The sequence below is a fragment of the Labrus mixtus genome, chromosome 11 (assembly GCF_963584025.1).
Source record: "Labrus mixtus chromosome 11, fLabMix1.1, whole genome shotgun sequence".
NCBI lineage: Eukaryota > Metazoa > Chordata > Actinopteri > Labriformes > Labridae > Labrus > Labrus mixtus.
This window is the reverse complement of record NC_083622.1, coordinates 21,028,200-21,054,538: the sequence shown is the minus strand read 5'-3', so window position 1 is coordinate 21,054,538 and position 26,339 is coordinate 21,028,200. Positions and strand designations below refer to the sequence as shown.

General features: G+C 40.1%; 2 protein-coding genes across 4 annotated transcripts; both read right to left on the bottom strand.

Moving 5' to 3' along the window:
• Positions 1–9,055: 9,055 nt before the first annotated feature.
• Positions 9,056–18,947, bottom strand: skap2 (src kinase associated phosphoprotein 2). Of its 2 annotated transcripts, none has more exons than XM_061050797.1 (12): positions 18,849–18,947; positions 18,427–18,532; positions 18,279–18,304; positions 17,716–17,832; positions 16,846–16,926; positions 16,256–16,339; positions 15,996–16,120; positions 15,577–15,640; positions 15,310–15,432; positions 15,056–15,127; positions 13,163–13,275; positions 9,056–9,455 (listed from the first exon to the last, which is right to left on the bottom strand). In XM_061050797.1, the coding sequence occupies exons 1-12, from the start codon at positions 18,886–18,888 to the stop codon at positions 9,363–9,365; spliced, it is 1,044 nt and encodes a 347-aa protein (XP_060906780.1). In that variant the 5' UTR covers positions 18,889–18,947; the 3' UTR covers positions 9,056–9,362. The 2 variants fall into 2 exon arrangements, with proteins under 2 accessions (XP_060906780.1, XP_060906781.1); XM_061050798.1 differs by having other exon boundaries at positions 17,716–17,814.
• A 3,470-nt stretch (positions 18,948–22,417) lies between these two features.
• On the bottom strand, positions 22,418–24,441 carry hoxa2b (homeobox A2b). Of its 2 annotated transcripts, XM_061050794.1 has the most exons (3): positions 24,061–24,440; positions 23,781–23,979; positions 22,418–23,334 (listed from the first exon to the last, which is right to left on the bottom strand). In XM_061050794.1, exons 1-3 carry the CDS (start codon positions 24,205–24,207, stop codon positions 22,640–22,642), a joined length of 1,041 nt encoding a protein of 346 aa, XP_060906777.1. In that variant the 5' UTR covers positions 24,208–24,440; the 3' UTR covers positions 22,418–22,639. The 2 variants fall into 2 exon arrangements, with proteins under 2 accessions (XP_060906777.1, XP_060906776.1); XM_061050793.1 differs by having other exon boundaries at positions 23,781–24,441.
• Positions 24,442–26,339: the final 1,898 nt, after the last annotated feature.

Here is a 26,339-nt window from a genome sequence, read left to right as displayed (position 1 = left end):
ATCCTGGCAACATTACAACTTGAAGGCAACTAATGTATGAGGCTGAACATCCCGAAAATATGCAGCATGTCACATTAGTTTGAGGAAGGGATTTTGTTGGGATTTGAACAGCTGCAAAGAGAGTGTATGTTGTCTCTGTTAAGTAAATCACACATGCATGTGTCATCAAGTATCCCCAAGCTTAGCATATGCTAACTGCTCTCTGTATAAAGAGAGTAAACCTTGTGTTGTTGCATAAAGTCCCATGGATTGAAACGTTTACATTGCTGGTTTCAGTCAGATCTGTCCAGCAGTATTGACTCTGCTTTAATGGTCTGTGACTCTGGTCCATTGGCTGTTAACCTCCAGCCACTGTAGCCTATCCTGTCAGTGTGGTTCTGCTGCCATGACAACACTGACACATTTAAACCCATCAGATCGATTGGTTAACAGCTCCCTGCTCCATGTTGTGTGACCCTGAAGAGGTCAGATGGAGTGATACCATAAAATGGATCTGCTTTCAGTGTGGGTTCATGTCAGATAAAACAACATTTATTCAATAGAGTACAGGAGAAATCAAGTTTACATTATTTCCCTTAATGCTTTAAGCTCGGTTCAATCTAATTAGCATGCTTATTGTTTCACACATAAAGCAGAAGAAGGTAAGATAAAGAAGAAAAGCTCCTCAGGGAGATGCCCATCTGCCTCATACCAAGTCAGCACAGCTATAATAAACCCCTCCTCACGCCTGCAATCTAATGCCTGACTTATTATTCCTACTGTTGTGTTATTAAGACAGAATCACAAAAAGGTAAGAAGAAGAAGAAGAAATCTGTTTCATACATGGGAAAGAACCAAATCATCAAACTGGAAAGTGACAATATCAAATCCCAATCAGCATCCATTTACTGCATGGAGCCAAAAACAAATGGAAGTATTGAGGGAGTTAAGCTCCAGTGGAGGCAAATTACAGATAAATCAGAGGCTGCTCATGCATTTTAAGTGCCACATTATACAGAATCCATTAGTAGCAATAGGACTATAGCAGCACTTGAGATATTAAATCTCTTTGCCTGCAACTCAGGAACCAGAATGAGTCAATATCAGGGGAGCCCAGCTGCACTGTCAATAGATAGGAGATGAAACCTGAAGGAACGAAGCCACACTAACAAAAGTAATATGAAAAGGGCACTACAGGCTGGCCATAGCTTTTTAAACAGCAAGGCAACCACATTCACGAGGGGGCACATGAGGAAGCAAAGTAAATGATCTGGAAGCTTTGGGTTAATTGAATTGTTAATAACCTGCGCCTCGGCTTTGAACATTTTTCAAGGTCTCCCACATTTTATGCCAATAGTGGGTGCTGATTTACAGTGGGCCACAAAACTTCAACAACCTGAGAGCCGAAAAAAAAAAGATATTCAGATGTTAGACTTGACGCTGTGTGCACGTCTCCAGGTGTGCGCATACACAAAAGTCAATATCCTTCCACCTGCACAGGATATAGTGGATAGAAAATATTCTTTCTCCAGGCTAAAACATTTTTACTCCATCGCTCAATCATCCAAAATGAAAATGTGCAAACTAGGAGCTATCCATCATTCATCAAAACTAACAGCCGTCTTCATTCACTGCATGGCTCATACTTTCTTTTTCCCACCTCCACATGCTTTTTTCTTTTGGTACATAGATATAGCAGTTGAAGTGAGCTCGCGTGATCACTGTACCAACGTGAGAAACAGCTCCTCATCTCCTTGAATCAGGGTTGATCAGCATGTAATCCACTTTTCTCAATAAGAAACATGGGCCCTGAGGGGCGGAAGGGAAATTGAAAAGAGTGCTTTATAATTTCCTGAGATAATATGGGGTGTAAAACCAGGCATGTTGCCTCTTTATTAAAAGAGATGGTGAAGGGGGGATCATGTGCTAAGTAAACACATATCTTCTTATGCACATTGTCCTAACTGGATCATAAAGGCTATAAATGAGCTCAAGATACTTCTGATGCCTATCCTTTGTGAGTTTGATTCTGTGCACGGGGGAACAGCTCCTCCTTGTGTCACAAGATCATATGTGAATAACAACCCCTCCTGACTAATGTCTTGTTAGAGATGAAGAACAAGTAGAGAAGGGGCTCTTTGGACAGTTCAGTGAGTGGAGAAGCTCCCGATGGTGGCAGAGAGAGGACCATAAAGGGGTGGAGAAATGAGGGGGGGGGGGGGGGGGGGGGGGGGGGGGGAATAGAGGGGTAGAGGGCACCGTCTCCCGAGGCCTCTGTGCTTCACTGCCAGTGTGTGTAAATCAGCAGGCAGCTCACGGCTGCAATGAGGTAGAAAATAAAAAAAACATAAAAATGTCCGAGTGAAATAAGAGGCAAGGAGAAATCTTTTATGATAAGTCTAAATTCTCCTTACTCTGCAGTAGATCCACTGGCCAGCTCAGCTTGTCTTCTCCAGACGCAGTCCATCATCCCAGTGTCTGCACACAGTCACAAATTACTCATATGACCCCACCTGCTATTCATGTAATACATATGTAATGAGTTTCCTAAATTCACATGATTATCATTCATGGTATGTTAATATGTCCGTTCATTAATATGTATGTAAATGTTGAGGACTGCCAAACCAGAGTGTCCATATCTGCAGATAATGTCTAAAACACATACACATCTATCAACATGCTCAAACTTTTTTTGATCATGTGAATATAAAAGTTCATTCTTGGCCTTTTAAAACAGTTCATTTACCAAAAAGTGGTCTGATTCCTTTATTTATTTATTTATATGAAATAGGGACAGTGCACATTAATGAACATAAAAATGTAAATATGCTAGATTGAGATTCTAGCCACAGGCAAATTTTAATCTGTAGTCCCGGGCAGGTTGGTGGTAAACAGGAAAACAAGTTACATAAAACCACAATGACAAGCAAAAACCAATAAAACAAGTAATGAAAAAAGAACAATATACTGTACATTAGTAATCAGAGACACATAAATAAACCAGTCTAAAGAATGGCTGTTTGATTTTGTTCAGAACAAGCCAGTAAAAACTGACCATCAGAGTTAAAAGTGCATAAAGTGCATAAAGTGCTTATGGTTGCTGCTTCTTGTGGTCTTCTTCAGCAAATAAGGCCGAAATATTTGCCTTTATGAATCCATTTTATCGTATTTATTCTGTTTTATAACATTCACCTTAAGTTCCATGTTCTCACCCTATTAACATCAGCATTAGCCAGTAAGAGACTTGTTTATATTCAGTGCCAAATTAAAACAAAAAAAAGTTATCAAAATATATAATTCATGCTTTCATAAGAATTAATTCCGGTTAAGAGACACCCATGTTGATTAGAAAATCTTAAGGGATTGATTCATGTAATTACTTTTGTAAATGTCAATGTTTTTAAGTAACATGAGAGAACGTCCAGCAGACCAAATACATTTAAACATCTCTTACATGAGTGAAGTAAGTTGGTCAAAACTGCTAAATGGTGTGCTGATTTGGCTCAGTCGGTAGAGCAGACATCGCATGTAAAGAGGCTTCAGTCCTCGTCACACTGGTCCTATAGGTTCAATTCCGGGTCATGTCGCTAAATTTAGTGAATGCCAAACCCAACTCTCTCTCCTCACATTTCCTGTCTCTCTAAAGTTGTCCTATCAAAGCCAAAAATCCAAATAATAATATACACAAACACAGCAAAATGATTCAAATGTGAGGTTAATTTCATAAGAAGAAGGGATGTTAAGCTCTTCTCTCTCTTAATGAGGTGGCAAATCTGAAGCCCAAAGTCCTCCTGCCTAACTTCTCCACCAAAAACAAACTTTTAAACAAATCTTTGACGATTTTTGTCCCTAACAGACACATCTCTCTAAAGCCTCTCCTCATAGTCCTTCTAAAAAATATAAAACACCTTTAAGATCTTTGTCTGTCTCAAACAATCCAATGTAAGAATCGAATTACCGAGAAAGTTATCTCAAGAACAGAAGAGATTTTTTTTATTTTTCACATTTCTTGTTATTCTGAGATAATTAACTCATTAAAAAACAAAAGATTTTTATTGTCTTATGAGAATGAAATACGCTTCAATCACCTCTACTGATCATGTAGTGATGTTTTTTTGTCTACCCTGTGTGTTTGAATGGTCACTCTGTACAGACAAGATGCTCCACATGTACCCTTGGCTTGGCTTTAAATTACACCAGCCAGGTTAACTTGGCAGGACCTGTGCTTGGACACATACCAAAGCTGACATTATGCGAGAGTGATGGGTACTCTCTGCTATATCCAGTGACTCTGTTAGCTCAGCAAGCTCATGTAACTCAACCCTCATACCTTTACTTCCTCTGTCACACAGAAACGTTACTATTTTAAGAGCTGACATTTGAGCTGGAACCTCAACCTGAATGTGAGGTCATTACAACTATGTGCATCTTATCCATCTGAGTGGGGGGTGAAATAGGGAAAGAGAAGAAGAGAGAGGAGGTATCAGTCAGCTGTATGGAGGTGTTAAAGGTACAGTGTGAAGAGGGCTGTAATTACAGTTAGAGCACCTCTGACCTCTGCTGATTACAAACTATCCTCCCAAACCATTCAGGGTCATTACTCACGGCACTAACTAGAAGAGTAAATCTAGGCGGAACAGCGACCTGATATTAGAGCCACTGCCAGAAAGTAAACAGGGGCAGAGTATGGAGGCTGGAGCCTTGTAAATAATGTGCGAGGAGCTGGAGCAGGCGTGGGAGATGTTTATAGCAGGTGGACAAACACCTGTCATTTTGATAAGACTGATTTATCTTGAATGACATGTCAGCACATAGCTCTCCTCCCGCCTGACAGCTTAGACTGCAAACCACCCCAGCCAGGAATATGAGACCGCTTTCCAACACTGATGCTTACAGTTAGAGAAAGAGATGACAAGCAGACCTGCAGGGATTACAACTTCATCAGTTTGAATTATCAGCTGGGACATTCACATTCATTCTCACATAAGTAACACTAATGCACTAAGCTAAAACACAACAAAATAAAAAGAACGCTTCTCTCTCATTTCCTTACATAATGAGTTGTAAGTATTTAATAGAGTGAGTTAATTATCACCCTCTTTGCTTGGTAGACAAGCAGCAGGATGAGAGATAGTACTAAAAAGTTCACTGCTTCCAACTGAAATTCACCATATTCACATGGCCACCATTCCCTTCTAAATACATGGGTTGGAAAGTTGAAATACAGTAAATATATAGTAATGGTACGGAGGCCCTTAGTGGACATTCATCCATGCATTTTATTTACTCTATTTAAACGATCATTTTCCTGTTGTTTTCTTGAGATCTTGACTTCTTTGTCTGCTAATTGAGATAATGAGATGACAATGAGAAAGCAATAGGGATAAGCATTTTCATTTCATTTCAATATTCAAGTGCTCTCTTTACCTAATGAATGAGAGAGAACTCACAAATTATTCTTTTCTTTCTTTTACTGTAAAACATCATTTGGACACAGACTTCCTGGAACATAGCCTACTATGTTTTCTGTGGTGTGTCGCTCATAAGTTCTGGGTGTTTGTAGGACAGTGGTCTTTCAAAATGACAATTGATGGTAACATATGACTCTGTGGTGAGATCTGTCCACAAATCTGTATTATTAACAGACACTTTTTCAAACAGTCACATTGAGTACTCAAGTAATCGAACACATCCCAAGAACACAACGTATTTGTGCATGTTCACTTAGGGCTTCTGTATGAAAGTGATTTCTACAAATCTGAAAAAAATTAGCCTCTGTCAGCACTTTTCAATTGATCAGCAACTGAAACCAAAAACCAAAATTCAAACATCTGGTAGTACACTGAGCAATAATATTAATATTTTATATTCTTTAAAAGAAAACTATCTGACATTAGCATTTAACAAATCCCCAGCCATTGTTACTGACAGTGTCGCACAACAGGATATAGGTACAGAAAAAAGCCTTATTCTCAAAAGCCAATATTAGGACAGCTAGAAGATTTAGCACCAACAAAATCTTAGCTTACATTACCTTTAGCTAGCTAACATCATTAGTTAGGATTCCCCCCTTTCATATCCTATCAAATGGTGTCGTTCGCTATAGGAAGTGGTTCAATATCAACGTTATCTGGTGTTAAATAATATCAGGTTTTTTAAATGTGTTGTTTTAACATGTAATATGAATGAAGACCCATCATTCTCTATTGTCTCGCTAAAACAATTGAGGAGCAGCGAGGCAAAAGTTGCGTGTGGGATGTTTACAAACCTGAAACACAGCAACACAACATGACCTTTTCCATAGCAGTATCTGAACCCTGCATGACAACAGGTAAATGGGAGTCATGTGAATATGGTAGATTTCCCTGTGTCCATGCATCACAGGCATATGACAATAAAAAACTAAAAACTAAATAAAGCATTTTACTGATACATTTCCCCAAATTTGGGTAAACAGCATGTTTTATGTTTGTATATAAAATAACAACCAAAGTGAGACTTGTTGTTATGGGCCAGGTTTAAATTGGTATAATCTAGGAGGTTGATAGTGATGTGCTCAAGGCCTAAAACTGGACTCCATATTCTGAGAGATACAGGTCTCCATGTCATCACAGTCAGCAAGTATAGACGAAGAATGATACACAGAAAAGGGTGTGGTGCTTGTAATAAATAATGTACAAAGAAAACATACTTTTTTGCGTACTGCCTGGTTTTCGGTTTGAAATATAACACATTCAATATGAAAAATAAAACATAAAAAATCCTAAAAGGGATGAAAGTGTACACCTTGAAAAATTCAAGAAAAATGACTTTCAAAGCCACCTGTCATTATTTCTGCTAGCTTTCACTTTAAATACACCATGTCTCCTCGCTATGTCATAAGCTAACTGCAGAAAAAAACTGAATTTGTCAGCTGCCGTGAGTTATGTTAACAGAAAGTGACCTCAATTAAGAGTGACTTGCATTTAAAAAGTGTCTATATCAGATTTTTGGACTTAGATGGGGGGGTGTGGGGGAGTGGGGTGGCTTTAATGGAACGCTGACAGAGGGCCAGTTGGAAAGGTAATACATTTCCTGCAAAATGCCAGGGGATACCACATAAATAAAGCAGTGTTATTCCTGACAGAAACTCCGTATGAAGCTGTGCTGTGATCTACGGCTGAGTGACCCAGATAAAGAGCAGCAGAAACAGCTGACAGCATGATCAAGATTACCTCTCTAAATTGGTATAGATCAAGCCTCTAGCCTTCTCAACAAACCTCAGGGGTAACTGTACATGATGGTGCCAAACAAAAACAAGCTACCTGTGATTATCATGAGAGTGACGGTGTCCTGACACTTATTACCCCACAATGGTCTCCCTAATTGACATGTTTCAAGTGTCATTTAGGGAGAATGACATCAAGGTAAAGCATAGAGCAGGTGTTAGAGCAGGCTGTGTAGAAAAGAATACCTGATCAGAAATTTGTCAGATTAAAATGACTTTGAATGTCTTCTGTCCTAAAGGGACATTTGTTTTATATTCTAATCATCTTTTTAAGCAAATCCAATGTTATTTACCGTTACTTAGCTGCTCTGTCTTTATCTATTTGGCTGGTAAAAGTGTACTTTTATGGTTGCAAGTATTAATTAGTGATATTCTGGAATCATTAGTGTAATTTAGTGTTCCTTAGATTAATGGCACAGTGGCATTTATCTATGAAACATTATATCTTGATGTTAAATTGCAATAAAAGAACCTGTATATTCTGAGGATATGGCTGTCCACATCTAAGAGGGGGGGATGGGGTGTAGTTGACATCCATTAAGGAAATCCTTTATTGGCACATAAAAAATGAGAGGCAATATTTAGCCTTACTTGCCTTTGGCAACCTAACCCATAGCCTTACATTAAAAGGGGGGAAATACAGAGCTATAAAGAAATATTTGTGTTTCTGATTCACAAATTACAAAAAGCATGTTTTAAGTGTTCTTTAATCTAAAAGATAGCGCTTTCAAACATACATTAACATTGTCAGTAATGTTGTAATGTGTGAACATCACTTTTTTTCCCTACATCCCCAAAAAAGCATTTCCTTTCCTCATCCAATGTAGTATATTCAATAACTAATTATGGTAATTCATTACATCTCCAATTAGCAGAGAGGCTTTATTGCTGCACTGTACCGTAAAGAGCAAGATTTATGTTGGCTTTGAATGTCACCCAGAGGACAGAGGACGAGCTCATCACTCAGTGGGAACAAAACAGAGAGACAGGAGCGAAAGAAAAATAGAGGGAAGACAGAGAAAAAGATACAATGAGGTATTGTTTAATGATCACATTTTGCTTCATTTTCGGACATCCTTGAAAGAACCATGGCAGGGACCATTTTGTTTTCGACAACCGAAAAAGGAAAGCAATATTCTTATAAATTAAAAAAAAATGCATTGCAACTTTTTGTATGTCAGCTAGGAGATGGTAAAAAAAAAATATATCTACAGTATGTGTGTAACCTCAGTGGGATAAGCCCAGCAAATGCAACCTCGCCTGCTGTCAAACAGCCCCTTAGAGGGTGATAAGTGTCCCTGCTATCTGTGAGGGTGGTTGGCTTATTAGTGCACCTCAGCCATTTCAGTCAGGCATGCAGCACAGCCAGCCATCTGCCACACTGTGATCCTCTGCCCAGCTATGTCTCTCAGGTGCCATAAAAAGAAGCCCGGCATCTCTGTGAAGCTTGGGATAAAAGTGCTGACCAAATGAAGAAAGTCTTTCTTTTTAAAAACAGATTAATAACTCTTCATGCAGGAGGAGTTGTACATATATTTGGTGTGAATACAGGATTTGATTTTAACAGAGGCTTGATTTTTACTCGTCTGCATTATAAAAGGCAAATCATGTTTCAGTAGCCTAAAACGTTTTAGACAACTGCACTCCTTATGTTTTACCCAAAGATAATTCTTCTACAAATCTATTATTTCTACTTTAAGCATCTCTGTCACAGGTGTAATCTATGACCTCAGGAGAAACTCTATTGCCACCTTGTGGCTTAAGTGGAAAATTAAATAATTAAATTAAAAGCTTTCAGAAAACAGGTATGTTTACAGCTTTATTCCTCTAGCTATTAATACATGATTCATTTGCAAAAAAAACAATTCAAGAAATGTTGTGGATAAACAATTACAGAAAATGACTACAAACAAGCAGTAGAAAAATACTTTCAAACATGGTCTTCAGGAAATTGTCATCCAATCACTTCACTTGTACAGTTGGTATCATCCCCAAAATGAGAAAATATTACATTTGCAATTTCCTGTTATACATTTGAATTCTTTAGATTTGTACAGGGCAAACAATAGTTCAAAATAAAACGTGTTCATGTAGCAACTCACACAGCATGAGTTTATAGAGCATAAAGCTCCATCAGGTACTCTTTGGGAACGATTCCTATCGCTCCGCTCTTCTCTCCGACCCACCAGCCGTAATTCTGGTACTCCTACAGACATGGATAAAGAGGAACAGAGAGGATGACACAAGTGTGATGAAGACACAACTATTTTGTATCTCTTTTAATACAGGTAGTCATCACTACCAGAAAAAAAACTGTAATTCAAACATCAGATTTTAAATCACAAACCGAGACCTGTCTTAAAATTCAAATGTCATGTCAGCGTGATTTTTCACATCACATGAAGAGCGGTACCAGGATGTGAGGGCAGGGAGGAATGACAAATCTCAGCAGTCTGATGAAGGCATAAAATTCTCTTTCACTCGCTCCTCCAAAACAACACATATATCCCATCAACAACTTCATACGTTCTCTTCCCTCTCATGCCTCTCTCCCTGGTATTGCTTTTGAGCCTGCACTCATTCCCCTCCACTCCACACAGAAAACCCCTCAGAGTGTGTATAAAGCACATCAGACATAAATCTGTCACAGCATGACAAGTAATAGCTCCAAATGGCTGTCAGCATGCTGAGATGTGAGGAGCAAACTATGAGGAGAGATCAAGAGGAGAAAACCTCTCTCTCTCTCTCGTTCTGTTCGGCCAGGAGCCTGACCTCACATCAAAGTCCTCCCTGGACATGAATCAACACTGAAGATCATGTTCTGACAAGGATAAAGAAAGAGGAACCTGCACAATGTATAAAACCAATGCAAAAACCCAGGGACCAAGACACAGCACATCTGTGTCCAGTTATTCCCAGGAGGAGTTCTAGCTGTAAGTGGTCACATGGTGATATTAGAGGGAGAAAGATAACAGCAATAGTTAGAGCTAACATGGACACTTGTTTGCTGATTGGGGCTGTCTATCATGTCAGAAGATCTAAATAATTAAAGCAAATTAAACATCAAAGGATACACACAGAAAATGACTAATTCATTTCAAGAATGCATCACATGTTTAAAACTACATTTCACAGGCCCCTGAGGGATAATGTAGCACATTGACATAAGGTGTGTGTAAGAGAGTGTGAGACCTGAGTGTGTGAGCACGTTATGACTTCCTGCAGCAGGCCTTTGAAATGAGCAACACCTCATTCTGTAGTTCTGGCTCACAAATAAGTTGTGCCTGAGTGAATGTGGGACACAACATGCACATAAAGACATGTGGAATACTGGTGTCAAAGCCCACATTTACCCGGCTACCCTGATAATACTACTGTCCCATTATAATTATTTTTTATATGGATGCAGCACTTGGAGTCCCCGAGGGGTAAATAAGGTGTATCATATTTTATCCTATCATCACTTTCCAACGGTTGGAAGATCAATTTCTTAGCTTTCCCCACTTAAAAGAGATTTTTCATACTTTTTGCTGAAGGATAAGTATCTCTACGGTGACTGGAGGTGGATAGATGGACTGACTAAGGTTGTGAACATTTCAAGGACCCTGTGATTCAAAATTATACAATCTCAGTCATTTTAAATGATCGACAGTCGTAAAAACACTGAAACTTTATAAAAACCACATACCTCCAGTCGTATTCTTAACCAAAAGCTGCCGCAAGCGAAAGAGGGAGTGCTGTCCAAATGTTTTGAAACATTGCCAACATATCTCTATAGAGAGTGTGCAGGAGCTTGCCTGCTATTTTTTTGGAATTAAAAACAAGAAATGACCCAATATTATGTGCCGAACACGTCTATATGTGTGCCCTGGTTACAAAACAGGTAATGATATAATTTTGTTTATATCTAAGTTTAAAATTCTGGTGTCTTGACAACCCTTTTCTGTCACTTACAAAAACCCCAGAGAAACAGGGAAAGATCATTTTCTATTATGAAGAAAGTTCATTTATAACCTCATTCCATTATTTTATTATTTTTATCAAATGAGAAGCTCCAACATTGATGCATTGATTTTCCAGCAAAATTTAAAGACCTGCAGCAGCAATTTGTTTTGGGCTTTAGGAGTTTACATTTGATCAACACATCAAGCACTTAAATTAAGTGAGACATCACATCTCAATTAGTTTTATGTTCTGGGACTGAAAAGGGGTGGGGGGTGGGTACAGAATTTCTAGACACCACACTCTCCCTCACTCCCAGCCAGGCCCTTTAATCAACAGCCAGGTCCTGACTGGGGGGTCTCACAGCTGTAACACTGCAGCTATTTCTGGGCTCTGGAATTGGGGGAGGGACGCAAAAAAAAGAGGGAGAAAAGAGAATGAGGGAGGAGGGAGTGATGGAGGTAGGGAAGGGAGGAGGGGAAGAATCCGACCGTCCCTTTAGCTGCAGCTGGTTGTTGCAGTCCAGACAGGTTTTATGGTCATTGCCCTCACACAGGCCACAACCCCCAACACCAAGGTTTCAGCTAATGGCACTCCCAGTCTGAGTGAAAGGGCAACTTGATTCTTGGTCCTTTTCCACACACATAGAAGGAGTCATAAACAGGCATTTGTCCATTGACCATTGATGGGTCTGTCTGCTTTGTGCATTTGTTTCTTTCCATTAGTGTTGGATCAATTAATCAATTAGCTGGTCAACAGATGATGAGCCATTTTGCAAACACATTATTTCCTTAAATCCTAAATGTGAGCTTGTTTTTCCTCCTTACGATGCTCAAAACCTTTCCATAGAGTTTGTAGGACAAAAATACTCAACCCAATCACATTTTTAAAAACATTTAAATATTCATCAATAAATCAGAAAAAACGACATTCATACTGAAAATGAGAAAGAATTTCATGTCAAGTCTTGTCTTCATGGCTCCATGGCTTCATGGCTTTGAGCTGCCACTAGATGGCAGACTTGAATTTGAAAACTGAGCTGGCCAGTTGACAACAGTAAGTCTCAGTTGACTTCATGCTCCATAGAAACCAAACCAGACAGGAAATATACCCAGTCTAGAGTGTGCATATTTCACACTTTTATTTTACGCAAACCACAGGGTCGACATAAAGCTGTAAAAGTAAAATATCATTCGACCAATTGGCTGTGGGATGTTCTAATACTAGCTTATTAAATGCATCAAGACAAAATCCAATTCTGCGTTCAGTCGAAGCAGAGGAGCACAAAAGGACTCCTGTTTCGTTGCATAATAAAGGTAAAGAACGGCCCCTAAGTCCTCATTAACTGGCACACACGCAAAGGCGACAAGCCTCGGAAATTGTGCGTCCACCACACGTCCTCACCTGCTCTGAATGGAGTGGCGGACTGAGCCTGGGTTTCCTGAGAACACACATTCCTATTTGGGGAGGTGAGAGAGACGTCTGAGAGGTGTGTGGGCTGCGGGCTGCTCATTGCCTGGCATGGCAGCATCGACAGCATGCTGAAACAGTCCAGATGGAAGTGATGGAATGGCACCGTGTGCCAGCAAAGCCCAGCCTCCGCCAACAGCACTAAAACAGTTTCCGTTGTGACACAACTAATCCCCATCATGGTTCCAGAGAGAGAACCGAGCCCAGTCTGCCTCTTACCATCAGCCGTCCACCTCCAGGAGGCGGGCCAGATGCTGCCAGTAAGGGATGTGAACATACAGTTTCTCTGAGGGCCCTAAAATATTTCACTTTAGGTGGTCTGGGCCCAGCAGAACTACTCAGACTACTCTATTGCTATTAATTATACTACTCATCACTTCTACACACTTTTGCTTTGGTTGGTTGGAGTTAATCCTGGCTTTCCCATGCATGAAGAAAACTCACAAACACAGAGACAGAATAATGTTTCACCTCTAAAAGAAAAGGGTTCCCTTAGCATACCTTGCTCAGGATGTAGATGGCATCTCCACGTTTGAAGGACAACTCATCCGGTTGGTCTGCTACACAGTCCCATAAACCCTGGTAGTGGTTTTGGTAGTCAGTGCTCTTATCAACTGAAGGGTAAAGAAGATGATAACAGATGAGGTGTTAAGAGTAATCTCATTAATCCCACAGGTCTGACAGTGCAGCAACGCCAACAGGAGGCAGTGCAGAGCCTGAAATAGAACTAGAGGCAGACAGAAGCTGGGAGGTCATTCTACCTATTAATGCTAGAAAGGTTCTTCTTTTCACACCGAGAAAGTGATGTACTCTATACTTCACAATTTAACACACAAAAGAGATAGAGGAGCAGTTCACTTATAGATGGAGATGAAACAGCACAGAGCATTGCTATCTTCTAGCAGTATCTCCATGCATCTTCAGAGTCATATTACCATCAATCTTTGATGAGATTGTGGAAAATGTGTCTGCAATGATAGTATGATCTATTGTTCAAGTTTTATCCTTTGAAGTAAAAGCATTCAGCTTCTTCAAACTGAATCTCTCTGCTGGTCAGAAAATAAACTATGACTTGAGGACAGTTCTTGAACACTTCCAACATTTTGTCTGACACTATATTCACTTTGAGTTTAGAATAATAATCTGAAAAATCAGTGGATAAATGCACATAATATTATACATTGAAATGTTGCAGCTTTTATTTATTGCATCATTTTGTTAGTATAAATAATCAATAGGGTGTTTTTTGTTTTATAAACTGACAAAAAATCAGTAAATTTCATTGCACTGGTGGAACAGTAGTTAGAGCGCGTGCCCCATGTATGGAGGCTGTAGTCCTCCAAGCGGGCGGCCCAGGTTCAAATCTGACCTGTGGCTCCTTTCCCGCATGTCATTCCCTACTCTCTCTCTCTCCCTGATTTCCGACTCCATCCACTGTCCTATCTATCTCCAATAAAGGCACAAAATGCCCCCAAAAAAAAAAAAAATCAGTAAACTTCTACGTTAATAAAAAAATATTCTTCATACAGTTACGGTAAAACTTCTAGAAATAGCCCAGGCTTTTATTTACTTCAGTCTATGATATGAGCCTGCCTTTATTTGGGACAGGCGTTAATACGAGATGGTATTGCACAGCAAAGATGGGGAGGACTATGAAATAGCAAATTTACACCAGATAGAACAATAAAGCGCCTACAACATGAGGATATCTATAAACAAATTCAATAATTACTCTTTTGATTTTACTTGGCAAAACAAACAGCATGCCAGCCTGCTTCATGGCGTGTGCACATACGAGCATTATTCTGTCTTTCTTGTACAGATGGTGTACAAGAACTAGGCAAGTAAAAAGGGACAGGACAAATAATTGGGATGGGCTTTTATTTGAAGTTTTACGGTAAGTAGGAATGAGGACACAAATAGTTTCTTGGTGGTTAATGTTTATATATCTCTTACTTATTGATCTGAAGTAGGAACATTTCCTGTTTGTGGTTTCCCTCATAGCTTTTTGATGTTAGTGGGATTTTTGTCTCAGAGACAGTCGATGAGGACAGACAGCACGGTGTTTTTCACAAAACTTTTCATACATCATTTATCGTAAAAAGGAAGTTGCCAAAATCAGCTGAAAGTTATTTCCAGCATTGTGTCAACTTTCAGTTACACGTGTTCACATAAACTTCCTCTGTTTGTGACACTTCTTCTTTGCTATGGCTAAGAACTTTGAGTTTGCACAAAGTGACAAGAACACATATGTTTGACAGAGTGGACATCAGTTGATCACAGCCCCATCCAATTTATATGAAGTGACATTTGTATTACTTTGTAGCAGAAATTGAGTGAAGCACTCAAACCTATGCAGTGTTGAAACCAGACACACATTTCTGTGCTGTGTACCTGCAACAGGTGGAGCAGGTTTGCTCGCCAAATCCACCTTTGGAGGCGGCTTCGCTGGAGTGGGTATTTCCTCTGGAACAAACACAGGAGCATATTGAAGTATGCTGTTAGTTAGAGTGTATGTGTCTGTATCTAATAACAGAATGAGGAAGTGAGCAATGGCAGAAAAGAAAATCCTCATAACAGACGCATGTCACTTAATGCATGCTCTGTAGGATAACAGATTTCCACAGGGAGAAACTGTGCATTCTGACCTGGGAGCTCCTCATAGACGTCTTCATCGATTGCCTCAGGCTGCTCTTCCTCCTCCATATTACCCACATCATCGTATAGTTCCTGTTCCTCCTCTTCATCTTCTGGGATGATGCCCGACATATCTACAAACAGAGACACATTTTTTACTCTTGTATTAACAAAGCCAACATTTAGAGACATGAGTTTATTTCATGCCTTGTATTTTTTTAAAGACTGTTACATAAGGGGGCTTAATAGAATGTTTCTAAGATTGAAACAGTTCAAACCTTTAAGAACAAAGTCAATCTCTTTCACCCATTCCTCCGCCTCTTTCACTGATGACGCACAAAACTGTGAAATGAAAGAGGAGAGAAATGAAAACTGCAGTCAGTGCAGCATGTAGCCCTTCATGTATTAATTAACATAAACAAATAAAACTGCATTTATGCATATTAAAATGTTCCGCATGGAGGGGCCTGGATGTTAGAGACCCTCATTTAGACATTTTAAATTATGCGCGTCAGGTTGAGCCATTGCAGAGGCAGCAGTGTCAAATGAATGAATGGGTTTTAAAAGATTGAATGAAGTCAAAGAACAAACATGCCTTTACAATTTTAAACATGCCACGCCTCAAGTCCACATTTGTTTTTTTTCAATTTACGTACATTAAGAACAGTAATGACTCTAACCAGCATCAAGAGCTCACCTGATAGACTCGCTTGTCTGGAGCTGAAATTTCAAAGCAACAGTCTTTCTTGGAGTCTTTCCGTAAGCTGCTGTTGATTTTGACAGAGTAGCCATCGATACTGAACTCCCCCTTCTGCTGCTTGTCTATTACACACAATTATAACATTTAACAAGTGTTCAGATAACTGCAACGACACTGACAAAACCTGGCAGACAAAAGCAGAATGTATATCCATTAAACTAGAAAAATAGTGTCAATGAGGTAAAAGACTGAAGTACCTTTCTCACTGCCGTAGTAGTAGAAGGTCTGATGGCTTAGAGCGCACCATCTCTTCTGCCACTCTGTGCCAAAAAAGCTGTGATCTGTAGGGAGAGAGGATGAACAACAGTCTTTGAATAGATACTACATTTTTGGTTTCATTTTGAAATTAATAAAAGCTAAATATTTCAGAAATGTGCATCGCCTATATGGGTTCACCTTGTCTTTAAGTACATCATGTGACAAATGTTTAGCTAATGTTTTTAGGGTGTTGTAATTGTATGTGGAATTTCACATTCACGATATGCAGAGATTTTTTCATTTGTGTTTTACAGCCACAAATTGCCAAAAATGCAAATAACATTCCGGTTATAGTCCTGTTTTAAGGGACATGTTGTCAAAAAATATATATGAAATTGTTTGGTATGTAATTATTATAAATGGAGCTTCCTTTTTTTGTCACATTGATTGTTTTGTTTAAACGGATGTTTTGTTCGTGTAGCTCTTTTGTCTGAAGGCATCGAACAGAAAATGTAATAAATGATTCTGAGTTTGCAAAAATAAGCAACATTCCTTTTTGAAAAACCTGTGCTATGAGTAGAGAACGCACCCTTTCTGCGCTTCTCCAGGTATCCCGCTTTAAAGACAGACGGCAGGTCCTGGGCTGCCACAGGTGGAGACTGCTGAGCTCCTGGAAAAGAGTTCAGGGATCCAACAGAGGGGGATCAGTGTTCTCACTGAACTCATAACAAGTGTTCTTTTATCATTTAAAAGTAAAGATTAAGTCTGGTTTTGCACTCTTTAAACATGAAAAAAAATGGTTTCTGATGTACCGTATTATGTTTGTATTCATCACATGTTAAAACAAGTAACCTGGAGGCTCCACTAAGCTATGCAACGCCTCTGACTGGAAGGATTCCTGTTGCAGTGTGCAACTTCAATGCAAATGTTCAACTGCTGTGTCAAAGTTGCTTTGTGTGAAAGAGAAGCCATAAAGCTGGCAGCTGCTTACAGCCCATAAACCCCAGACAGAGCCCTAAACACCATTTCACAAGTATTTCACTGATGCTCTGTTTATAAAAGTACATAGAAAATCCTGCATGGCTAGCAACCATTGAGAGCACAAGGTTTAAACTACTGTACACTGAGGAATGTTATTTTTGCCTCAAACTACAGCCATGGCAGTAATTTTCAGTCCTCTGACTGTGGCTGAGGGTAATAAAGCATGCTCGGGCTGTCAAAGGGGTGGGGTGACAGAGGTGGTGGGGGTAGCAGTTGTGCCCCTAAATTGCTCCTCAAGTATGTTGCCAAGTTACAGTTGGAATGTCTCCCTCATTGTGCCACTCAAAGTCACTTTCTCCACAGAGCAGAGCCAAAGAGTTGTATACCTTCCTACTTCCTAAGACGCAATTTTCAACACTTTAATCTGCAGCAGTTAGTAGCTAGCGAGTCAACTTTGGACATCTGCTAAGTGGTTTACCTTCACAGGCCTCGTCATCTTTGTCTGTGCGCTCTGACTGCAGTGACCCGCCGTCGTTGTTGCTGTCAACCTCCTCCTCATCGTACGAGTCATCTCCACCTGCAGGAGTAAACAGTGCTGTGGAGTGAAGGTGCACGCTATGGTGTAACACAATGATTCGCAACCCATTGTGCGCGTCTATGGAGGCGAGAGCAGCTCATTTGAAGAGGCTTAAACGCCCAGGGAGATAAAACTTTACAGTACATCAACAAATAAGAGGTTCAAAATGAAGAGGAATCACCAGTAAAAAAAAAAAAACAATAATGACAGGAAGACAATGCACACTGTCCCTTGATCTATAAAATAAACGAAAATGAAATTGAAAAATAAAACACTGTTTCCATTCATTTTATGATGGTATTATTATATGGATACACTTGACTTAAGTAATACATCTCAAGGGTTTAGAAGATTTGGCTGATCTTGTGACCTCTTGCGTGGGCCAAAACAAGAGGTTAGAAACCCAGGAGTGTATGTACGGAGGAAACATACATAGACTTATGTATTATGAAGACAACACTCACTCTTGTCCTTGAAATCTTGTGGGAAACTGTTGGGGAGACAGTAACCAAACACCTCTGCATCAGAATCAACGGACGGTCACATTGTCAAATATTTTAAAACCAAACTCGAATACAGGATGATTATATTGTACAATGCAAACAGTCATACCCCAACTTGACCTCCTTAATCCGTTTGATGAAGGTCTCCCTCTTCTCTTTTGCCTTCTTGCTGAGGTTTTCCCCTTTTAATCCATCAGATAGGAACTGTTCAAGATCTAAACAGGAGAAAACAAACATTCACACTAGAGGTAGCCAAACACCTCCTTACTGCTTGAGATCTTTTTTTTTTATTGAGTTTCAAAGCAATACAAGAGAGAGAACGTGTGCATGAGTTGATGTCAAAGTGCTCATTGTTCGCTCTAGTCATCAGCAGCTCTGCAGTGTGAGGACTTGATGGACTCAGAGTTAGTCATCCATATCAAGTGCTCGCTTCCTCTTTTTTAACAAACGTCTCTTTTTCTGCAACGAGCCGCAAAAGAACAAAGAAGCCAACAAACATGTACAGGTCGACTGACTTTATGGATGTTTTACCTGAAATGAGCGTCGTGAGCTCCTCGGGAATGGGTCGCATTGTTTGGAGTATGTTTTCAGGCAGGCAGGCGGCGGTGGACGGTCCGGCTGAAGAGCAGGAAAACTAACTTGACACGGAAGCAGCAGACGCGGAAGTTCAGCTGCTAATTATTTACCACTGACCACTGTTGCTCGACACCCACTCTGACGTTTATTGCTCCATCCGTCTGTGTATGTGCTGCTGCTGCTGCTGATGATGATGATGATGATGATGACGGGGATCTAAAGGTTTAATGGCGCTTTACAGACTAATAAAGTCGATCATGTTGTTGATTGATTCTGGATAATATTTCTGTGGCGCTGTAACTGACTCACTGGACACATTGGGAGGGTCTTTTCTGACAATGATGCAGACACATTGACTTTATGAATATGTCAACGCTGTAAATCTAAACAGGGTCATTAATCATCAAGGGGGCAGTTATATCAAACTGCGTGCCAAGATCATTTCAACAACAGAGTCTGTGCTTCTTGTGCACTTGTTTCTTCCTTTATATGCGAATTTCTGGGACTAATTAAGGCATTTGTTTGTAAGACGTATGACAAGCACTTCCTGCAGCCAGTGCAAGAAAGAGTTTAAAAAAAACCGTGCTTGAGGTGTGCCTCCTGGTGTAGGCTATAGTGAAAGCAGACCCCATGTCATATTGTTGTTAAAGGTGTCATTCATTCATTTATCATCTTTTGACAGCCAGTATCAACCAGTCCTGGTTAAAAGGCTAAGCCTTTGAACTGTATACCTTGTTATCATTGAGGAATGACTCAGAAATGTCAGTGCTTAACGTAGCTGCAGGTGGTGTAAGGTGTTGGTAAGGAGAACACGTCATCCTTTCTGTCCAGGAGTTTTGAAAAGACGTGGGCTTCATCCATTCAACATTTTGTTTTGGGCTCTCTTAGGAGTTTTAATTTGGTCATAACACAGACTAAAGTTAATAGGGATGCTTTTTATGACCTATAAACCAAACGTGACCATCAGCATAAAGGATGAGTTTTTCTAAATGCTTATTCTTTTGCCTGAAATTGCTGCCAGGGATAGAAAAAGAAAAAAACAGCAGATTTATTTATTTTTGTGTTTTCCATAGCAAAGATTCACAGTGAGTGATATGTTAAAATGGTAAAAGAAATCATGACAAGATGGTTATCATTAAAACCTTACTTTAACATGTAAAGGTAGGATAAGCAAATTTATAATAAATGTTAGTTTGTCCATGGGGGGCGCCATGCAAACAGAAAGTTCCTCACTGGAGCTTTTTTAAGGTTTATTGTTATACTTTTTAGAGATAGGACAGTGGATAGAGTCAGAAATTGAGAGAGAGGGGGGGGGATAACGGGAAAGTAGTCCCAGTTCGGATTTGAACCCTCCGCTTGGAGGACTGCAGCCTCCGTACATGGTCCCTCAGCTTTAAGCAGAGGTAAGACTTGTGTTCATTTTTTAATATTATGTATTTTTCTACAAATTTGCTTTCCAACTCAGCTTAAACTTTAAAATGGTATAGATTGCTATTCATAACTATTCCAAGAAATCACATATTTGTGTGTCTTCATGTGATAAACGATCACATTCTTAACTTCACAAAGCAAATCAAAACCTAAGATCTGATTTTCCTTTTTCATGATTGTTCCTGCACAATGTTTCTGATGTCACTTCCTGTTCAGAGATAGTTGAGTAGCAGCCAATAAATTCCTCAGACTCCTCTGTGGTCATTCAAAACCTGACCCCCTTCTGACCTAACAGCAGTTCCTCCCAGTTTGGAGAGTAGAGGAGAGCAAGCTTGACCTTTGATCCCTCTGTGTGTGAGTGAGAGAGAGAGAGAGAGAGAGAGAAGGGGGGGGGGTGTCTGCTGGCACCCTGTTGTATCTAGTTTCCCACAAAGCTTCATCTACTTGTCTGTCAGCACACAAACTCCTCCCTGTGATTGTTCCTTCCTCTTTTTTTTGATCACTGATTACATGTTTGTAATCCATCCACTGCCTGTCAGCTAACACTTTCATATAACCACATATAGTTTAACAACGTTATCAGACACATCTGATTTTAACACTTTTGTATTTAAATATACATATTGCAGTTGGCATGATAAAATCTGTAAAAGAAAAGTGTGAAAAAGTATATTTATCTGCTCATTACTAGCAGAGTTTGCTCAGTAATAGGTGGCCTTACCTTTTGGCATGCTGACACAGTGGAGTCTTCACATTGAAAAAGAGCTCAGTGGCCTCAGCACCAAATCAAACCTGGCGGCCTCTCTGCCTCCTGGGCTTTACATTATTTTCAGACTTCATCATGTTTTCAGAATGATCACCACTAAGCCTATACACCTCGTACCATATCTTATTCGTGAAAGCAGTTCACCACCTCAACTCAACGTTTTCATTGTTGTTGTCAGGAGCTGCAGGATGAGAGCAGAACATAGAAAAGAATCAGGTTGCCTTTAGTCTGGGGATGATACATCAGTTTGATCGTTAATCTTAAAACAAAATCGGATTTAAGGCTTTTCGAGGATCATTTCTCACAGACATTTAGTAGCAGTGTTTGGAACAGAATCATAAAGCATGAGTATGACTTCTTTGTGCCGCGGTTCAACTGGTAGCTGTGAACATATAACGGGATTTGGGCACGTGGACGAAATCCACATGGCCCAGAATGAAACGAAATGACCTCCTTTAGAATAATAACTATAGCCTACGAAAATAAATGTTGAAAAAAATAATTTGGCTATTTGACTGATAGGCCAGGCAAAACTTTTTGCTTCCTAGTTTATATTTCAAAACCAATTAAATTATTATTTACACCCCTGTAAAAAAAAGAAAGTATTCATCTGCTACTTCAAATTAACCTTAAATATTTTTCGAACATAAAAAGTTTTGAAAACCAAAATGGTTCTTAATTCCAAAAGATTGTATTGCATTACGGATCAGTCTATTAACAGGCCCCCTCAGTGCTGTGAGTTTTATAGGCAATAAAATGTAATTAGAGAGCCAAGAAAAGGCAGAGCTTTTAGCCTGAGACTCTTAGCAGGCAATCCTCCCTGTATAAGCTCTTTTTTAAAAAGCAGGCAATACATTTCTTCATTAGGTCAAATAAATCCTGAGGGTTTATAACAGAACAAGTGTCACGTAGAAAACACATATTTCAATCGAACCAAAATGGGAAAAAAAGAAACGCGTACCTCAGTGACGCATTAATGTACTATTTTAACATTGATATCACTTATTTTGTTATTTTTGTAGCTCTGAGATTTATCCATCTCGCTGGAGAATTGTTTTGGAGAAGTTTGAGATGAAAAAAATCAATACACGAACATTAACTTCTTAAACTGTAGTTTAGAAAACATCCTGTGTTTGCATTAAATCTGTTGTATATTCACTGTTTTAAGAGTCTAAGAAACGGGGTTGATTATGAATTATGCACGACCATAATTGATTTATCTCGTTGCAAATTGTCTGACATTTTTTAAATGATCATTTCATGTATAGACCTTACATTTATTAGCTCTCAAAATTGTATGTGAAATGAGACAAAATGGCTCTGCTGATCACAGTCATAATAAAGTTTTATTTGAAGAAAAATACTCTGCTCAGCCACACTGAAAACTCATGGGCTATAAAAAAGAAAAAAAAGAAGTGTGTAAACTATACCTTTAAAGGCTTGATTGATTTTTTTTAAACTAACCTTATTTGTAAGGTACATGTACTCCCCCATCAACTGGAATATAACAACCCGCACAACAGGAGTTTAAAATCAAATAAACCGTGGTTTAAAAGCTTAAGTTCTGCAGGTCGATTGTTGTGAGAGTCTCAGAGAAAAGGTCAAACGTTTCGGACGGTAGGGGCAAAGGACTGTGCGTACAATCTGACAAACTGGGTGAGAAAGAAGAGAAGGATGAGAAAACGTGGAAATCCTGTGAACAGACGTCCAGGCACGGGGAATCCTCATCATTGTCTCGGCCTATTGTCGACACACAGATTGGAACAGTAGGAGCCGCGTTGGGAAAATGTTTCAGATTTTTGTCACTGCTGTTCAAAGGGGTAACAGGCGGGCTCTGGTGCTCTCCACTGAGCGTGCTTTGACACTGTTGTGAAGTCAGAGCATTCTGCTGGAAATACCTCTCGTCCTTTGCACCACCCTCCTCGAAAAACTCATCCTCCGGCGTGTCTTCGTCGCCGTCGTCGTCGTCGTCGTCCAGGCCCGCGTATGTGCCCTCACAGTCCCGGTTCTCCTTACTATGCGTCTGCCTCTTGTGCTTCATCCTCCGGTTCTGAAACCAAACTTTCACCTGCTTCTCGCTTAAATCCAGCAAGGCGGCTATTTCCACGCGCCTCGGTCTGCACAGGTATTTGTTAAAGTGGAACTCCTTCTCCAGCTCCAGGAGTTGGGTGTTGGTGTACGCTGTCCTCAGTCTCCGGGATGCCCCTCCGCCGCCTGCAGCACCCTCCGGAGCCTCTGGTGAACCTACAAACATAAACCAAATGTAGACTTTAATCATAGGATTTGAAAATCAAACATTTTCTCCATACTGGTGTGTTTATATGTGGTGAAACTTGTGGCAAGTAAGCGAGCGCAGGAACTGGGAAGATTTATGGGCCCCGGCAGGATATGATGGGTCTTCGTGGACAGGACAGCACGGAGGGTGAAGATTAACGCACGTGCCAACTGCTGGCCCGTGTAAGAATCATCTATCACTCTCCATTACTGTCAAACATTTACACTCTTACACTGCATCACAAGTCAGTGCGTTAGTTGATGAGATTAAGCATACTTAAATCAAAAATCCTGTCCTGGCTTAAGGGGACGCCCACGCTGTACAAGGCCCGTGGATGCAGCTCCTTTTTTTTTTTTTTTTTTTGCAGACAATGAGGAGCCTTCTAACATGGAGGTTATTAATCATCATGTCTTGCCTTGGGGGGAGAAGTAAGGAGGCGAGGAGTCAGTCGCCGTCGCAGAAATCTGGTTCCTCTTGATGCTTTTCTTCTCCTTCATCCACGGGTAATGCGGGGGCAGAGACGCAGCCTGCACCGGGCTGCAGACTTTCACAGCCGCTTGCTGCTTCGGGCGGCTGTGGCGTGGGTGGACGCCCTGGTTCAGGCCGGGGATGCTCTGCTCAAAAGGAGGAGGAATCAATGTCGAAGGTGAAAGCGCCGAGCTCTTGATTGATGAACTTTGAAATGCATCACCGACAGGGTTAGTAAGAGATGTCAGGCACTCAGCGAGCGACGGCTGGCTGTTGATGAAACCACTTTCTCTCCCAAATCCGTAATTCATCTCCTCTCGGGTATCTGGAAAACTCGAAGTTAAATTAAAATTAATTAAGAGTTTTATTTCCATAAACTACTAATGTGGGTATAGTCGTATATGAGACCTGTATGCCATAAACTACTGCTTTCATGTGGACATTGTTGGAATTAGACCGTGCTGCTTGTCACATGATTGCATCTGCCCAATGACAATTTGGGCTTTTTATCAAAAGGAGCCACTGTCCCCTGTGATTGATCGAGGAAGTCAGAGGGGTAACGCCTCATTCCGGGGGTAGGGGCTGCTTTATTTACACATTTTTGGGGGTCAGTTTGTTCACTACTGCCCCCTTCCCTTCGGAAAAATGCATCCAAAGGCCATCATGTCTTCCCTTTGCGCCTCGACGCAGGCGCAGACTACCTTGCCTCGCGGTTTTACGCACGAGTGTGAGTGTTGTGCTTGTGCGCGCTTGTGTGGATGCGTGTTCTATGAGCGTTTATTACCGGGGTGGCACCCCACAAATCATTCCAGCAGTCACATTTGCGTCTCGTAACGACGCCCACAGTCGTTATCAGTGCCAAGGCGTTAATCTTGAGACTTTTTGGAAGATTTGCTTGGAGAGGAAGGCTCCACCAGACAGCAAGCAATATGTCCACCCCTCCCCCAATATACACACAAATTCTCACCACACATGACAGAGGGAGGGGTCGGGGGGGTGGGGGGTCTTTTTTTCGATGTTATTTTTTTTAAATATTTTTTTGCTCCTTTTATCTTCAAAGTATTATTTATTAAAGTTTACTTTATAGTCTACGGGAAATCGATATAAAATCATATTTTCGGGCAATATAAGAAAGTTATTCAAAGGGTATTGGACACCGTTTTATAGTGTACAGCTCCCTGCCTCACATCCCATTTCATTTAGTTTATTTCACCTGCAGGGAATGCAATGTTGAGCTAAGTCATCATCCATACACTTCAGCATTATTGGCTCTAACATAGCGGAAAGGGGGAATGATTTGCCACTGTAGTGTGGAGCAATGGAAAGGTGGGGATCTGATGGCTGTTTATTGCTCCGGCTCTAAACAAAGAGCCCTGGTAGCCTGCGCATGATCAATCTTTCTCGCCAAAAGGTCTGACAGCTCGCTGCCCTAAGAACACACTTAAACCATCTAACTCTCCCTTAGATCATACACGACCAGGAGGAGGACGGTCACTCTCTGGGTAAGCTAGAGGAGACGTTTTGATATAGAAACTCTTTTTGTTTTTCTTAATAGGAGCAAGGAGGCGACGTACGGCCATTATACGCACAAAGGTGTTTGGGTTTTTTTCTACATTCGCATATAGCCTACATCCAAATGTAAAACTGTGACGCTTATTCGTTTGGAAAAAAGGATTTAATTTAAAACAGAGGACAAGAAATGACTTTGTAAAGGTTTAGTAACGAATGGAGCAGCTTTAACGCACAATCAATTGTTTCCAGAGGTGAGTGGGTGTCCGCATTCAGCAGAAATCCCATTCAGCCTCATACATTTCTTTCAGAAACCCTGAGAACGAGAGCTTGTCGACTGGGATTTTGAAATTATGCTGTTTTACCACCAATGTTTAAAACCTTTTATTTGACTGCTTAGAACTGTGTATTTGGACTATTTGGTGATTGTAAGTAAGCTCTTTAACACACGATATGTTTGTCCTTTTGAGGCCTGTATGAAATCATACTGATAATGTAAATGTAACTATCTGATTATTAATTGGTAAGGTATTATATTAAATTCAAATCCATTTAATTATATTCGTGCTTGGTTAACTGCCAAGCAAAACATTGTAATTATTGGTGCATATATCTAAACTAACCAGTTTATTTTATTTATTTATTACTATTTTTTATATTTATTTATTACTATTATTTCTATTTTTAAATTTACAAAATAAGTTATGGGTTATAATTATATTAAAGTGGCCAGAGCGCGTATTTAAATTGACTCAGCTTTGGAAATTCACCAAAGATAGAGAAAACAAAGAACAGTCTTTAAAAAATATAGATGAATAGAAACTGGTCCCTGCTCAGTGATATTTGCACACGACTTATTTTCTTTCTTTCTTTCTTTCTTTTTTTTTACATCTACTAAATACAGATTTATGTCTTCTGTTCCTGTCCGGCGCTGTACAGATATAAAAGCCACATTTTGCTGCTTGTTTTTGATCGCAGACAGAGCGGCACGTATCCC

What these genes read in the sequence shown, in the direction of transcription:
- skap2 (XM_061050797.1), bottom strand. Translation starts at nt 18,888, where the DNA reads ATGCGACCCATTCCCGAGGAGCTCACGACGCTCATTTCAG. An exon ending in ACAAGATTTCAAGGACAAGA is followed by an intron (nt 17,833 to 18,278) that starts GTGAGTGTTGTC and finishes TTCACTCCACAG; the next exon opens with CACTGTTTACTCCTGCAGGT. An exon ending in CAGACAAGCGAGTCTATCAG is followed by an intron (nt 15,641 to 15,995) that starts GTGAGCTCTTGA and finishes TTCATTTCACAG; the next exon opens with TTTTGTGCGTCATCAGTGAA.
- hoxa2b (XM_061050793.1), bottom strand. Translation starts at nt 24,207, where the DNA reads ATGGAAATAAAACTCTTAATTAATTTTAATTTAACTTCGAGTTTTCCA. An exon ending in TCCTTACTTCTCCCCCCAAG is followed by an intron (nt 23,335 to 23,780) that starts GCAAGACATGAT and finishes TTATGTTTGTAG; the next exon opens with GTTCACCAGAGGCTCCGGAG.